Source organism: Bemisia tabaci, chromosome 2 (assembly GCF_918797505.1).
Source record: "Bemisia tabaci chromosome 2, PGI_BMITA_v3".
Lineage (NCBI taxonomy): Eukaryota > Metazoa > Arthropoda > Insecta > Hemiptera > Aleyrodidae > Bemisia > Bemisia tabaci.
Window position 1 is genome coordinate 50234453 of NC_092794.1, and position 17539 is coordinate 50251991.

At 36.5% G+C, this 17539-nt stretch overlaps 2 protein-coding genes across 2 annotated transcripts; one reads left to right on the top strand and one right to left on the bottom strand.

Annotated features, from left to right (window-relative positions):
• Positions 1–239: 239 nt before the first annotated feature.
• On the top strand, positions 240–6376 carry LOC109044112 (zinc finger CCHC-type and RNA-binding motif-containing protein 1). The gene is made up of 5 exons (XM_019061649.2): positions 240–558; positions 1794–1905; positions 2309–2521; positions 3363–3506; positions 4705–6376. Exons 1-5 carry the CDS (start codon positions 446–448, stop codon positions 4834–4836), a joined length of 714 nt encoding a protein of 237 aa, XP_018917194.1. The 5' UTR covers positions 240–445; the 3' UTR covers positions 4837–6376.
• Positions 5584–15741, bottom strand: LOC109044108 (pyruvate dehydrogenase phosphatase regulatory subunit, mitochondrial). The gene is made up of 14 exons (XM_019061645.2): positions 15114–15741; positions 14129–14341; positions 13089–13252; positions 12433–12669; positions 11629–11739; positions 10810–10979; positions 9918–10110; positions 9173–9408; positions 8662–8888; positions 7779–7986; positions 7383–7472; positions 6947–7126; positions 6150–6344; positions 5584–5865 (listed from the first exon to the last, which is right to left on the bottom strand). The coding sequence occupies exons 1-14, from the start codon at positions 15425–15427 to the stop codon at positions 5632–5634; spliced, it is 2772 nt and encodes a 923-aa protein (XP_018917190.2). The 5' UTR covers positions 15428–15741; the 3' UTR covers positions 5584–5631.
• Positions 15742–17539: the final 1798 nt, after the last annotated feature.

Consider the following 17539-nt stretch of genomic DNA (forward strand, 5'->3'; position numbering starts at 1 on the left):
GTTAAAACACCAAACTCAAATTGATCTAGCTTCAGTGAAGAAATGCCGAAAGCAACAGTGTATCAAAATTTTCTCCCTTTTTCAAATAATCAAATTAACTTTTTAAAAGTGATTAATAAAGTTCAAATTGTCCATTTTTAAAGTATCGAGTTTCTATTCAATTCATCGCTCATTCAGTGATTCAGTAAGGAATAGTTGAAAAAATTTGACATCTCAACATTACATCATTGGAAACGTTATCACAGAAAGATGTAAACAAAAACACACTTTCTGATAAAAGTCCAGGTCCGCATGAGTTTTGTCTTTGGTTTCGTGGTTTTGTCAATTTTGTGTTCTCTACTTTGTGTTTCGAATTTTCCTAGTTCCTCAGTGTATAAACTATTCAGCTCATCAATTTTTAAATGGTTGATAGAACAGTACTCCAAAAGTTTCCAGGTTGTTAAAAATGTCTAACAAATTAGCCCCGAGCAGAAGCACAGTCTATGTTTCGAATCTTCCTTTTTCTTTGACAAACAATGATCTGCATAAATTATTTGAAAAGTATGGTAAAGTTGTCAAGTAAGTTTTCTCAAAATTTGTACTCAATTATCTCCAATTGACATTTCCATCATCCATTCTTCTGTACGGTCCTGGGCAGGGACTTAGAACTGAGGCAGCATCATAAATGCAGCGGCATCGCTGTGCAAGGCAGGTACCCGGTGCGGACTTTGATGCCCCATCGGACAGTGCGCCGGGGGGTCACATTTGCCTGCAAGGCAACTTAATCTGGCGAAGCCAACACCTAGCATGGCTTCATGATGCCGAAGCGATCTCATTCCGACATGTCGGACGCCAGCGCCCAGGGCCGGGCTGCCTCAGCAATCAAACCTCAGCATCAGGGCGTTATGCTAGCCTGGACGGCACGTCAGCATTGGGTATCGATGCTGGAAGCCGGCCCCGGCGAGTTGCGTGCACTAGGCGTGGTGCCGTATGCCAACAGGGCAGCTAGCTGGGCATTCAGCGGACGGTACACAGCATAACCTCGTGAGGCGCTTCAAATTCCTGGACATGAGAGCCTGCGCATCATACCGTAGCACAAGCATTTATCGTTGGTGCTATGTTTGTAATTACTTAATCATTGAGCAGAATCTGATTTGATGAAAATTGTTTTTTGATCTATGATTGCCCATACATTTGTAGTTACACCACCGGTCAAACTGAAACAGTTTGATCAGTTAGCAAGTGTAGCGATCATCTAATGGAGCATGTTAAACAAAGAGGAACCAAGCCATATCAGCTATCGCCAAATTTAACGGGCCCATTAAATTTTCTACAAGAGAACATTTTTCTGGATTCCTCTAAAAATTTCCAGGAACTAGCTTTGCGCTATAGAGAAAATTAGCTGAAATTTCCACGGAAATCCACAAAACCGTTTTCATGTAAAAAATTAAATTGCCCAATTATAGCTGATGTGGCTTGGTTCCTTTCTGTTTAACGCGGTCTTAATGACAGTGAACAATTCCCCACTGTTCACTCTCCATATTGCAACTAAGTGTACTAATGGTAAAGGTGAAGTGATTGAAAGCCAGACTTCCACTGCCATTTTTCCCAACACCCTTATGTCATGAACTCACTGAATTTTTTAAGTTTTTGCACACCTAATATCTTTCATGGATCAAAAAATCTTGAAACATTTTATTATGATTTGTAAAAATTTCAATTAAACTTAAGGCCACTCCCCAAAAATTTATCCAAGGCTTTTTTTGGTTTTGGTACAACTGAATTTTTTAACCAATTGGGCCTTTTTGTTTCAGGGTCACCATCGTCAAAGACCGCATCAAGAGGCGTAGTAAAGGTGTTGCGTTCATCCTATTTTTGAACAAAGAGGACGCTCACCATTGTGTAAAAGAAACAAATATGAAAGATGTAAGCAAAGGTTCTTAATAATTCAAAACTTCTACAATAATGGAGCTCTTGTGTGCTATGGTCATGCAATGTGAATAACCAAGAAACCAATTTTTTTTTTTATCATCTGATCAGAGTGTTTTATTGTTGTAATATTGTCCGTCACGTGATAAGTAAACATTTTTAAAGACCTGTAAAGTCTGAAAACATGATGTAATATAATTATACCTCTATTACGAATAATAGCAATTCAAACAAAAAAAAATAACCGAGATCATAGGTACTGAATTTAATTAGTTTCTTGTTTTACTAACTTTCCTATCCAGTTTATAGTCAAGCTTTTCTCTAACTGAAACTTGACCCAGCTTTCAAACAGTGATCTCTAAGCCCTCTATAATTACATCGCTTGCCTGTAACTTTACAGATGTTTGGTAGAACCATCAAAAGCAGTATCGCTAAAGATAATGGGAGGAGTGCAGAATTCATCCGAAAACAAGTTTACACAGACAAGAGCTCCTGCTACGAGTGTGGGGAGGAAGGTCATGTGAGTTATAAATGCCCAAAGAATGCACTCGGTGAGAGAGAGCCACCGCCCAAGAAAGAGAAAGTTAGAAAGAAAAAGGAAATGTCAGAAAATGTAAGTATCTATCACAAATCGACGATGAAACTGCAAAAATGCGTACCTAGGTTGCGGTGTTTAAAAATCTCCTCTCCTACTTTATTTCGTAAAAGGAGAACGAACCATCATCATGACCTGGAATTTTTACAAAATATTCTTAACATGGAGAAGAAAGAACATCGGCATTTTTAAGAAATGACAATTAGTAGTTTTCCATGTAGAAAATAAAGTACAACAAGAAGTCTGCCACATCATAAACAGAGACAAGCATTTCTGCAGTTTCACCATCGATATATCTATGTCCTAAGGGATCATTCAGAAAACATAATGCCCTAGAGGAAGGAGAAGTCCAGGAGAGGGACACACCATTTTGTTTGTACATATTAAAGTAAAGGGCCCTACATCACAAAAGCACTACGTAGGGCGGTAAGAAAATCCGAAATTAAGCATCAAGTAAAATGGTTAAAATTTACTTTTGTAAAACTCACCACTTTCACTTTTTATCACATTTATAAGAAGTGAAAGTGGTGAGTTTTACAAAAGTAAATGTTAACCATTTTACCAAGTGCTTTTACTGTTTGTTTAAAATTGTTTTAAAAATTAGCATTGAGTATTCTATGAATGGCCCCATGAGACATCCTTTGAAAGTCATAGCAGATTATATCTACATTATTTTTAATCAAACAACTACATGTTTACCCTCAGAGCAGATGATAGACACTTAAACCTGACATGAGAATGTGTAGGACAAAAAATGAGTTCAACTCCTACTACCAACATTTCCAGCTACTGTCATTCCATATTGATTCGTTCAAAGATATTTTCTGATAGATTTATCATTTTATTTTGTTTTCCCTAGATGAAACAATACCTTGCTGATTCAGATGATGATGATTGGCGAGAAGAAAGGAAAAAACCGAAACCTGTAAATGGTGAAACCAGCGAGGAGTCTGAAGGGGAAGAACCAGACTTAGAAACCCTAAGTGCAGCAATTCAGATGGAGGTAATTTACCAACTCCTTTCTAATCATCTGAATAGATAAGTTGATTAGTTTCCATCATCTGCCTATGCTAGAGGCATTGTCAAATGTATTCATCTTCGCCACAGTTTTAAATGTTGAGTGGAGGCTAGAGCCTGGAAGAACAGGAAATTCCTGGAAATCAACAGGGAACCAAAAAATTTCTGAGTGTTGGTGATTTTGCCAACTTGCATTAAATTTCAGTACAAAATTGATATTCTCCTTGTAGAGAGAAGTACATCAAAGCATCAATTTTCTTGTCAGAGAGTTATGCTGTTTGGTGCATCAATAATTACAACCGATAAGGAAGGCAACTGCAGTTGTAAAAATATCCACAAAAATCAGGTAACTCATCGAAGAATAAATTGCTGAAAACTACTAGTCTCTTCTTTTCCTCCAGAGCGACAATATTATTTTTTTATTCGCCAGTCCGCAGTGACTTTGAGCCAGAGAATGAATTAGAAAATACAAACAGTCATTGTTTTTCATTCAAAATTAAAAAAAAAAAAATCAAGTTTTTCCCAGTTTTTCAACAGAACATTTCTCTGTAGATATCACTAAAGTTGCAGGGAATGGAAAATTTAAGAACTTCATTCTCGAGAACTTTAACATACTGTGCTATTTGTTTCCATTTGAAAATTTATTGTAGAAAACAATCGTTGCAATTGTAAATTCGAAAATCAATTGTTAATGAGGATATCGCCCTACTGTGTAATTTTAGCATCCATTGTCAATTTCTAATGCAGGCTCTCTGCTAGTGAGCTCAAGCATTTAGAAAAGAGGATTCTTTGGGGTATAAGGTTTTCTCCATTAAATAACTCTTAGCATTTGATTACTATGTGACATTTTAAATCATTATGTGGAGCAGAAATGCAAAAAGAAATTTCACAGAATGATTTTCAACGATTTTTAGGGGATGTGTGGTGCGTATGCAACCGGCAACAATTATCTGAGAATTTGATAAGAAACTTCGAAATTTACTCACAATTTTTTTTTTTTTCACAATTTTAAAATTGAAATTTTACTGTTTCTATGGGTCTCTTGATATACTGAGTCCTTTGCAGAAGTTTTGAAAAATTTTGTGAAATTTCATTCTAAGTATGAACTTTCATACAATTTTCCACCTCTGACGTGGAGTGATTTCTGAGTGTTTGATTAATGCTAGAAAAATTTTCCATTTCAGAGGGAGCAAGCAGAGTCAAACAAAACTGGTGGGCCTTCATCAACATCAGAGGGAGAACCACAGCAGTTTGCAAAGAGGAAAAAGTTCAAGAAAAATTCTTACTTCAGCGATGAAGAGGAACTGAGTGATTAAAGAAAGCTAGCAGCTACGATGACGTTTTCTCTGTTGCCATCTCTTCCAGCTAGAATGTGACCTCGTCTGGCTGTTAAAATCAAAAGTCTTCAAAGAGGACTTGGAAAATTGACCTGCTGAAGGAGAATTTTAGTGGGTTTTCTGAGGATTGGTCCAACATCTCTCTTCCAACAAAATTTTCCTCTTCCAAAAACAAGCTGAAGAGTCGAAGAATTTCAATAAGTTGGGATTGAATTTTTTGATTGTTGCAATTTTTTCCTGACAGTGTTTAATCGAAATATTATCAGAATCAAAAATTGCAATAGAATTTCCCTCTTAATTTATGCCAAATTTTGGCATGATTATTTGTGAAAAATTTGCTGTAATGAGGTGCAATTAGTTGAGCTTGGAACTGCCCTTGACTCACTATTCTTCGAAATTTGCTTTGGTTTTTTTGTACTAAATTTGATCTGGTTGGTCCTCGGTTTACAGCATCACATTAGGAATGTGGATTTTGAAATGTATAAGCTAATTAAATTAGTCAAAACCAACCAACTATAAAGGTATTTTGTTATAGCGTATCCTGACTTATGATTTTCTTCGTCCATCCATCAATTATACTTGCTGAATTATCAATTGTTGCTCATTTCATCAAAATGTAATGCTAATTTAATGTCATGGAACCAGTTTGATGCAAAGCTTTTCTGAAAATTTTAAGCTCAGATTCGCAAAATGTAATTAGGGTGATAAAGTGATGAGACAACCAACTTATAAATCAACAAATTTATTTTAGAATAAAAAAATACAAAAGGAAGATTATTGCTGTTGGCGAAGGATAGGTTCGGTAACCATTTTATCACGAGTTGCGAAGTAAGACTCCCGCTCTTGGTCAGGATATTTCGTCGGCAAAATCGGAGAGTGAAGGTTGACTTTGGCCGGGTAGCGAATACCACCAATGTCTACTTCATAGCTGCCAGAGAGAATGTAGTCATTGGTTACTCTCTGTCTCACACCTTGGTCATCGAAGTTTCGAACGAAGCCCAAACAAACCTGAAAAAGAGCACTTTCTGATCAACAAAATTTAGAAATACATCCAACCACTTACGGAAACCCACATTCAGACTCTTTCAATACTGAAGAAACATGATCACTCACTACGAAGTATCAATTATAGAAACTTCCTAACCGGCTTTGTTCCTTTAAAATTGCTACCTAAAATCAGTGCTGATGAGATTTCCTCATTCTTACATTACATTGATACGGTTTTTTTCATGTTTTTCCTGTTTTATTAATTAATGTATAGATATTAATCTTTTAATACAAAAGAAACTTACAAGTTGTTTGAAGGTGTAGCCATAGCCGGTAGTAGTTGTTGCGCCAACATATCTGCCGTTTCGGTAAATTGGTTCTCCACCCCACGACCAGTAGTCTGTTTCTGGGTCATGATCTTGAAGGAGAAGCTGAATATACATTCTCTTCACTCCTTCGTCTCTTTGTTTTAGCAGTGCATCACGACCAATGAATTTTTTCTGTGAAAAATAAAAATACAAATTTGAAATGATCTGCTTTTTTTCATTTAATGCCCCTCATGAACTCTTGTTCCATATTTTGATTTTAATCTCATAAATTTAAAAAGAGATAACGGATGGAATATAGAAAATAAAAGTATTTAAACAATACAAGAGAACAAATTACCCTTTTGTAATCAATTTTATCCTTTTCTTATTTTGTAGCAATTTGCTGCTGTCTTTGTTCCTTTAATGCTCATTCCCGAGAAATTTTGTTGTATTTGCTGTTTGCTTTTTTTGGGCAAATCATAGTTTTTGAAATTAAATATGAGAAGTTTTCCATTGATCTTTTTAATTATCATGTCAGGCGTAGAACATTTTCCTTCTCCAGCTGCAAAGTAAATTCAATATACTGTTACAAGTAAACAGCTCTTCATACTATTTCAATGCGAAAATCAAGTTGAATCTTGAATTCAAGAAATCTTACCTGAGAGCTATAAGAAAACCAACTCAACACTTTCTTGCAGACAAAAAAAAGATTATATCTATTTGGTTCTACTCTTTATTCTCACAATCGAATGCATGTAGACAAAATGATAAGAATTAACAACAGAAATACTAACTTCAAATTTGACACGCCAAGTTCGACCACATTCTAGCGGAGTTGTGCTGGTATCTAAATCTTGACCCCAAAAAGCGTAAAATTTTTCAACACGAAGTGCTCTGGTAGCGTAATAACCTGCACGGCGAATTTCATACTTCTTTCCAGCATGAATTAAACAGTTGTATACATGAAGCGCAAACTGGAAGCAGAAGAAAAAGTATTATTCATTTCTCCAATGAGAATAAAATTTGAATAATTTGGTATGGATTTGAATTTAAAAGAAGAAGCAAATAAAACTCAAATTTGCAATAGTACGTCCATTTTTGGGGTGCTAACTTGGAATTAGATAAAAACAAGAAAGAATGGAAAATTCATGAAACCAAATCAAGACCGTGGGCACAAGTTTGTTCTGAAGCAAAAAATAATAATAATGAGTAATAAAACTGAGCACTCACCTCATTGGGAATATACAAAACGTAACCTAATTCTCCGGTGTGCGTAAGATTCATCACGCGGATACCATTGGCTAGCCCAATATCCATTTCCTGCAAGGTAAAAGAAGATGAAATTTGATTAAAATAAGGTCAGCTCTAGGCAAAAATGAGGAACAATACATAATAAACAGAAATATTGGCATATTTAGGGGATATTGTCTACATTTTCAGTGTGAGCAATCAAATTCTATGGTTTATACAAAGTCCTTTTTGCTTCCTATGATCCTATTCTCAAAGAATGGCAGGTGGAATGAGATAGTCAATCCTGATATCATTAATAATGAATGAACAATCCAAATAAAGATGGCAATTAACAAAATTCAGATAATATTTTTGGAAATTAAAACTCTGACATACTTTGTACGTGAAGAATGGGAAGGATTTAGGGCTGAGATCTGTATCGGTGAGTTCTTGAAGTAGGACCCTGGTAAACGGACCCATGATACAAATGGCAGTGAACATTGATGTTACGTCAGATAAGGAAACAGATCCATCAGCTGGCAAATGGTGTTGAATCCACGCTTTGCACCTAGTTTGCTGGATTGTCGGAGCTATCATCATATAACTGTAGAAGAAAGAAAAATACATCAAACATAGGAGTAAAAACGTTTGAGATTAAATTTTGATGGAGCGGAACTATGATATAGAGACAGAGAAGTTGACATGAAGTCATAGCCTTCGGTGCTTAGAACTCATTTGAGTAAAATAACCCTGTTTGGAATTACCCTACAGAAAGTTAGGAGGCTGATGATGGGTCCAATTAGATGTGATTTGCATCTGCAGTTGAGTTGCCTTCCATGTCGTAGCTCTAAATAGGAAATTTGAATAGAATGACCGAGTTTATTTCCTTTTACGATGAGTACAAGCACCAAAGGCTATGGCTTTGCATCGACTTTACTGTCGCTAACCTGAGAGACGCTCTTTACAACCTCTCATTCATTTTAACTATGATTGATAGGGTTTCCACAATCATGTGCTTCTTCAATCCCTGACCTTTGAATAAGACTTACACTGAGATTCTTTTTCTTTAAATTGCGCTCCTGAGCAGAACCGCTACTTACAAAGTTCCTTTCCTTTGAATGATTTTTCCAGGTCGCTGTAAATTCCCTGAATTTCCAGGTTTTCAGCTCACAGGCTGGCTGAAAAACACTGATTTCTGAGTTTTTCCTGGTGATTTAAGGAATGGTTGAAAAGATCCTCGGCTAAAAATATCTGATGTAGTAAGAAAGACTGCACTTACTGATTTTCTGATATCCTAGCCAAACTACAATCATTTTCGTAGCCTCCTTGATCGTTTTGCATTCCGGTGTGAATAATGCTTCCAACAGCCACATCAACATCATTCGAGCAAAGGTATTGCAGAACATCAACAACTTCCCGGCCTTTCGACCACAGATCCAGTTTTGTGAAAGAAGAATAATCACTTAATCCAACCGTTTCTCGACAAGCAGCGTACTCCTCTGCCACCTTTCGGAAAAACAGCCTGTTTTAGAGGACCAGGATTGACAAATTTGTTGAATTGTTAAGAATTTGTAAGCATAGGTGGTTCTAGACCTATGTGTTTGTAGATGCCAAGAGACTTAGAATCCTTTTGTTGGCACGAGAGTTGAGGGTCTGGGGGGATAACCCCCTCTATAAGAGGAGGGTCCAGGTCAAATTTTGAAAATGAAATCTTTCACGAGCGCTATTTAGACAAATTTTTATCTAGAATTTTGGACTCTGATTGAAAAAAGTAAAAAGCAAAAAATTACCTCATTAAACCAAGGAGGCTTAGCAAATGTATTAGTTTCCGCTACTTCAAACGGCTGCACACCATTTGGCATGAACTCAAGTGCAGACGGTGGTTTGAACCAGGTCGGTCTCTCATATCCCATAACCTGACCAAAAACTGCGCCAGCTTCCCTGAGTTTGGGGTATATTGGTGACATTCGGAGATTCCGACCGGTTTTAAATTCGTTGAACGGATACTGAAGTTTATAATGTAGTCCTGAAATCAAAATGATTTAAGTCTTAAGGCCAAAACTTTCAATCTAAAAGAACAGTTGACCATATGAATGCCATTGATGCTGTTGAAATGCTGGTTAAATAATTGAATTTTTCACTGATCTCAACTGATGCCAGCGGAAGATCAGTTTCTATTCATAGGCTCAGTAGAAAATTATGCTTTTTAAAACGTATTTTTATCATGGGAATGACACAAATCTTACAGGTTAAAACTATGCGATATTGAGAGATTAGTTATAACTTATGCATGGTTAGATTTAAAAAATCTGCAAAAATAATTTTTTCCCTGTGAGGATACCTTACAGTTTTTTTGGGTAAATTATCTGCGAGTGCAACTTTTGCAGGCAAGCCCACAGTAATGTACAAATACTTTTGTGATGAGCTAAGATGTAGTTTTTTTTGTTGTAAATCACATTGTGAAAGTGTGATGTCTTGGGCTAAGCTCGACACATGTATTCTGTACAATTAAAATGACTTGATTTGAATACTTACCAGGAACTTCTCTCATTCTATCTCGTAAAAACTTAATATTATTGTGCAGCCCTAGGAAACGAGAGACTTCTAATTCGTACATATCATACTTGGTTCTCTTGTTTACAATCCACTCAGCAGTTGCTTCACCTACACCCCCTGCTGCAGAGATGCCGACAGTTTTCATGCCAGCCGCAACAAAATAATTCCTAATCTGAAAAGGAGATGACAAAACTGTATTAGAGAAAACCACCATTGAAATTGCTAATTCGGATTATTATTATTATTGCTACAATGAGTCAGTTGCCCTGATCACAGAACTGGGTTATGATAATTTTAGCAGAAAACAATATGATCCATTCCTGCACTGAGTTTCCGCATCCCGAATTAACGGAGATATTGCACTTCAAAGAGCAAAGCGGATGACGTTGTCCAACATGGTGATGGGTGCCATGGTTTCTTCCACCTTAGTTTAACCTGTGTTTCAATTCCAGCTACCAAATGTGTGTAGTATCACTGATAGATGAATTCTAAGTGGAATAAATCGTAATGGATGACATCATTCATTATGTTTCTCAAAAAAATATCTCGGTTAATATTGGATATAAAAACAAGGCGTTTGGATGGATCTTGATAATTTTGGTTAAAATTTAAGTTTGAAACGTAAAAATACAATTCTGTGACTAGCACAACTGATCCATTATTGTGAATTTTCTTTAAAAATAAATAAATAAATTGAATAAAAACTCAATTATGTACTCAGAGAAGGTTCTCTCTGGTCATAAAGTTCATGACTCTTTTTCTGGACTCATGAAATAAACTATATTAAAAATAATTTATTTTTTCAATATTACACAAGCCTGGTTTTGTTATTTTGTTATTAATATTTCAGTTAACGTCAAAAGAGACACACCTCGGGTGCTTGACCGACAATCCACTTGCAGTCTGGAGAGAATGCCTCAGGACCATTTGTTAAGCTATCTAAAACGGCATCTCCTAAGCTCGGAACTCGATGCAGCATTTCTTGGAGAAGAATGAAAAAATGATCCCAATCTTCGCTAAGTCTTCTTTCTCCAGGAGTAGCTATTGAGAAAACACAACTTTTAGTATGATGTAGAGCACATCAGAAACATTTCAATTTGACGAAGAGATCCTGACGTTTCTGATTGACAGTAGAGCTCTTATGGCAGAACTTCAAGAAACGTTCAGGGCTAAAGTAAAATAAAAGCTTTACAGAGAGTGGCAATCATTAATTTTGGATCAGAAATATTGTTAAACCACCGATTTTTCTATAGTGAATATTTTTGAGAGTCAAATTCCCAGTGATAGAATGTTGAAATATTAAATAGGATTAAAGTAGCCTTAAAGAGATCGTCCCTAATTTAACCAGAAAAAGTTATCATTAATAACTTTTGCAATCATCGGTAATGAATCTGAAATTTCTATTGGCCTAATCAGCCAACTGCCACTTTGTGCAGATAATCTGAAATTTAGTATTCTTTTCCAGAGTGAATTTTCTCATGGTTTTATTTTGACCTTCACTTAAATTGTATTCTTATTTAAATAATAGGTTTGAATAACTTTTCTTTTCTCTCTTTCTAATTTCACAGAGATGATCGCAATTAGCACTGCAAATTTGTGTTCACTGAACGAGGCTTCTTCGTTTGAATTATGAAGATCACAGTAGTGAAAGACACGGGAAAATTATAATACCATTTTAAGAGACTCTTACTTGGAATATATCCATCTTCAAAAGCTGGCTTTGCGACTGGTTCAAAGCCACCTGCTAGAAAACAACCGTTCAACTCTCGAAAATATATATAACCATCTTGATCACGAACAACTGAAAAATAACGAGAAATTCATGATGTTATTATAAGGAAAATTTGAGTGAGACTAAATGAAAGTAGCAGAAACTAAAAGAAGGCCAGGTTCTATTCTTGCTAACTCCTGGAGAAAATTAATAAATGATACACCTAAGATGAGCAAAAATTTTTCTTTAGGTACTCAATACTATTGAGTACAATATCTAAGCCCTACAAATATCTACAAATACATAGGTGAAAATATCTACAAATATCTAAGCCTAGTGAATGACCCTCCCAAATTACAAGGCAAGTACTTAAATTAGAGAATTAAATCAGGTTTCAGCCTACTAAGAACCCACAGCGCAGCTATATCACTACTGGAATCAATCAATGTAGATATAAGTAGAATAAACATTAAATAATTCTGTTTTGTCTGTAATTTAGGCTGCCTCAAAAACTTTGAACATATTCTTTTTGTATGCTCAATGTACTGTAGCATCAGAAACATTTTTTTGACAAAATACCAAAATCAATGGACCTCCTGAGAAGCACGGGGAAAATAGACCGCATCTCATCAATAAATGCATTTGCAAGGTGAGGGTAACTTTACATCACTCAAACCAGTAAAAAAACAACTTGAGAAGTTCTCGTTTACGCAAATTACAAATTTTTAAAGTTTATTCACCAAAACTGGTTAAGCAAAATCATCAGCAATTGGAAAAGCATACCTGGAGTCATAGAGTCTAGATTTGGCACAGGTTTGGTTTGTAAATAATAATGTTCAACAGGGTGAACAGGCACTTTAACGGTGGGTTTACTCAATTGGCCGATGTGTCGTGCCCAGAAACCTCCGCAATTGACAAAAAATTCGCTCTCGACAGCACCTAAGTTTGTTTCGATAACTTTCACTTTTCTATGTTCACTTCGAATTCCTGTCACTGAGCAATTTTCAATAACTTGAACACCTAAAACATATTTTGCATAATGAAACGAATTAATCAAAATTCCTCCACATCACAATAATAAATGACAATCACTAACAAATAGTGATGATTAAGAGGGGCTAGAAGGAATTACAGGCCGCTGGCAAAACTAAAAATCCGCTCTCTTTGATTTACAGCATTAAAAGTTTTTTTTACAAAAAAAACTGGTTAGTAATATATCAAGAGAGAAACTTCAAGAACATTTAGAAAATTTACTATTTTTCTTTTTGCATTTAATTTCAGAGCAAATAAGAAGATGGAAAACCTCTCATTTGCCAGGTAAAAATCAGACCATCATTGAACTCGGGCTCTAGAAAATCTTCATGTAATATTATTTCTTCAGAATGGATGATTTCCTACTTTGGAACTTCTTTTGGTATGATTGTCCCTGTTGTTCTCACCTTTTTCTTGAGCAATCTGAAGGAGTGAAGTGCAAATTTTGTATGGGTCACCCACTCCATCGCCTGGGATCCAAAGGGCACCTTTTAAATCATCAACATTGATGAGAGGACATATTTCTTTGGCTCGCTCTGGAGTTATTAATTCACAAGGAATGTTCCATGATCTGAAATAAAAGAAAATATTGACTAAGGGATTTTCAAAAACTTTAAAAGCGTATTTGTTAATACAGTTGGATAGTCTTAATCTCAAAATTTTTTTGGGCTTGATTTTGACTATGGACATTTGGACATGGGGATAGAGAGAGACTCGGAATTTCTTTCTTTTTACATTCTCTTACCCTCATGCATTATGGGAGGATAGTTCCCTTTTGAAAATTTTTACTGGCCCCCACTCCTTTAGTCAAGGGGTGTCAAGTTTGGTTGGGTGAAACAATGACATTGAAGAGAACGAATAGTGAAAAAAGCTTGGAAAAGAGCAGTTTAGGATTTAGTGTATGAGAGGATACAAGTGTGTCTGCAGCCGGAACTCGAGTCACTTGCTCCCTTCCTCTTTCATGGAGCAATTCATTAGAAAGTATTTTAAAGCTCTAAACAATCAAAATCTGGATATAAACAGATACTATTGGGAGAAACTAAAGGACGAAAGCACTGCTGATAGTTATCAGAACTTTCCTGATTGAACCTGCCAAGATCTTAACCTAATTTGACTCTTCTTTTTTCTTTCAACCACAACTTCAAGGAACATTATCTTGATAATATCTAACTTGTAAATCTGAAAGCTGGAAAAACCGGCAAAACTGAGCACAAGTTCACATTTCGGAGAGCACTTCTTAAAAAATATCACACTTATAAATCCGTATGCTTAAAAACTGGCAAACCTTCGCACATGTTGAGAAAATTCTGGAGATGTATACCTATCAAAGCCACGGACAACTTTTTTAAGGTTTGTGACTACTCTAAGGGATACATGTGGTTCAGTAGATAATAATTTTGCCTACCCTAAAATAATTTCTAAGAGAGGGAAAGATTGAGCTACTCACACAGATTGAGCTTTCATCCTCCGGTAAACAGTCATTCGGTCTGAGGTCCTTGCAACACAGAGACTTCCACATTCTTTCCAGCCAGTTGGGTACCCTTGCTCTTCTAACTCTTTGTAGAGTGCGACACTGGACTGGCATAATTTTACTTGTGCAAGGGTGGGCTTAAAAATACCAAGAAGGCCTGCAGCATGCCATGTCGTACCACCTCCAACGCTTCAGGAACAGAAAATAGGTATTATACGAAACTTTACCAAGAACATAAAAAACTGATTTGCCACGGCTAGAAATGTTATGTAGGTATATCAGCTTGAATTTTGGAACACAAGTGTTGAATAGGTACATAAACCAATGATAACTTGATGAAAATTTAAGAAAATAGGTATTGCCAACAAGAAAACAAGCACTTGCAATACTACATTTTAGAGGGAGACCGTGAACAGAGCAGTAGATCAATACGGTATTATGTATGATTTTTGAAGATTGAGATATTTGCATCTGGTTAAGTTAAGCATAAACGAAGAAGCTAAAAAAGCCATTAAATCGCTTTTCTCCATTGGCACTTCTGACACCCCCCTCTTTTTTCTTCACCAATTCTTCAAGGCATTCAATGATTTAATACAAGAGGCTATTTTGGTTGTATGTAAGGTACCAGAGGGAATCACCATCACCGGCGACTCAATTTCTGTTAAAATGTACTTGTGATTTTCTTTCCAAAGAGTGTTGATGTGTCCTTGGAACTGTCTGCAAAAAAGTATTAGTGCTCAGTATGAACATGACAGAATTTGATAAGTGATTGGGAAACCAATTGCGAAACCAATTGTAAAATTGTATGCAACAGTATGATTCTATGATGCGATTCAAAGCAGCAGTTTAAATCTTAAAAACTATCCAATTTTGTAGGCTCCGAATTGTTCCTATTTATAAGAACCAGACATGTAGCGTAGCCGAGATAGAGCATTAAAAGTGAATGATACAATTTATTTACCTCCCTTGTTCCAGCACCAGAGTATGGGGTCCCCATCCTAGTTTTGCTAAATGATACGCCACTGCTGCGCCCATGATACCTCCGCCACAAATTGTTACTTTCGCTTGTTTCGGCAAACATTCGCTCGTATCTTTCTTTGAGCTTTTGTAGGACACTTTTTGACTTGAGCTCAGTCCGCGGCAACATAATTTTATGCCTGCTATCTCTTTAGGTATTTTGATCGAAGGTGAAACCGAATGATAAATATTATGGCATTGGAGCAGGCCGTTCAGCTTACAAAAAGCTGTGCCTCTGGAATTTATTGAGCAAGGCATGGTGCTGTTCTACTTTCTGAAGAATTTCCAGCTTTGAATTTCAAATCAATTTGAGAAAAAATACGAGGTTTGTGCGATAAGTTCGCTCGTTTGGTGTCATTGTTTACAAATGTTATCACTGATAATGAGAAAGGATTTTGTTCACAAAAAATTCACGCATTGTTCCACGCAACAGATGATGATAATTCAAAAAATACTTAAACACAACTTCACAAATGCGTGCACAATTTTAGAGCAGGATCGATACAAATTAATTCACATTTTGCAATAAAAAGTTTTCAGGATTCATAACCTCATGACCCCCACTTATCTGCTTTCACCACAAACCAAAACAAATCATCAAAACAAACCATTCACTGTTGCCATTCCGGACTTCGGAGTTCTTTTTAGAGCACGTGTTTTCCTGCATAATGTTTCGAAATTTTCAAGCAACAAATCGTCACCTTCCGTCAAAAAAATTACAAGCGCCATGTGACATTTCAAAATTTTCGCCGACGTTTTACTTTTTTACAAAAAAATTTATGGTTACATCTGTTTGAAAATGTCACTGAATTTTATCGGCAGCACAAAGAAGATCCAGTGAAATTTTCGGACAGCTTCGTTAAACAATTTCTCTTTAAAAAAATAAAATGACGACGGAAATTTTTTAACGTCGCATAGCACATGCAATACTTTTTGCCACCAAAAACTTTCTCTCATGCTAACATTTTCACCTACTGTGCAGTTTTGTGTGCGTCTTGATTATTTTCATTTTTTCGAGTTGGTGTGTTTTCGTTCTCACTGATTCAAATGTGGATTAATGATTTTAACTTCCGCCGCCGCGCCGCGCAGACAGCACCGTGTTTGACGCAATGCATGAAGTATTCCGACTGTCTTGTAGGCGCTATGCGTTTGACGCTGATCGCACTGCGTTTGCCGCAATGCGTGAGGTATTCATGCATTCTTGTATGCGCTATCCGTTTCACGCTGACCGCAATGACCGCACTGTGTTTCATGCAATGCGTGAAGTATTCGTGCAGTCTTGTAGGCGCTAATATGTGTTACATGCCGATCGCCGCACCGAGGCGAGGGCTTCTCCTTTAAATCTCAGGTTCTTGTCATCATTTCTCTCTAAGTCGCGCCGTTTCAGGCCAAATTGCGTGTTTTGTTTCTCTCTTAACTCGACTAATTAAAGGTGCTGTCTCTTGTATCACTGAAAGACGACAAAATTAGAAATTATTAAACTCTTAGGAAATGAGAGATTTTGTCGCCTTTCCTCGTTTGTAATTTTTTTTCTAAATCCGATTTTTTTTTATACCTACATTTAAAAAATTGCAATATTCGCCGCCATGGGCCGCGGCCCATGTGGCCACCCCCTTAATCCGGCCCTGGCGTCTCATTTGTTTTCAGAGAGCCAAATCGTCGCATTTGCACAAGATTTCGTGTGATTTTTTCCTCGTTCTTTATTCAAGAATATTTTCTCTGAGAGTTTTGCACAAAATGGCTAGTGGTATTCTTTTGAAAAAATAAAATTTGAGCGGAAATGTTCTAACACCGCAATCGAAATCTGTTTTTCGGTAGTTAAATGTAAGTGCCGACACGACGCACAGTAGTTCGAGTCAATAGGTAAGGCTGGACAAAATGTGGAAACTTTAAACGCTTGTTACTCCGTTTATATAAACCTTTGAGGTTCTAAAAGTGGTTTTATTGGTTTCCTCGTAAAATTTTCTGCTGATAGCACCCATTGAAATTTAAAAGGTAAACCTCAAAATTTACAATTTCAGTCAAAAATTTCACGTCCGACCTTTTTAATTGACTCGATCCTTTGTGCGACGTGAAGAGCGCCATTCGCAGCGCTGCGCCGGAGCCTGTTCTCTGGCAACTATTTCAACTCTCTGGAGATCAAATTGCATACCAATCGGAATGAGGGAACTTTAAGATTCTCTACGAAACAGTTTCCCTGTGTTTTTGATAAAAACATTACATAAATAATTTATGTACTGCAACTAGAATCAGTTTGTATTTAATTAGAGTTAACGTTACTGACGTGTTGAGGAAAAATGCCGTACGACGGCATACTTTGTCATATTTACTCTAATGAGACTGCGTAAAGGAGAAAGGAACCAAGCCACA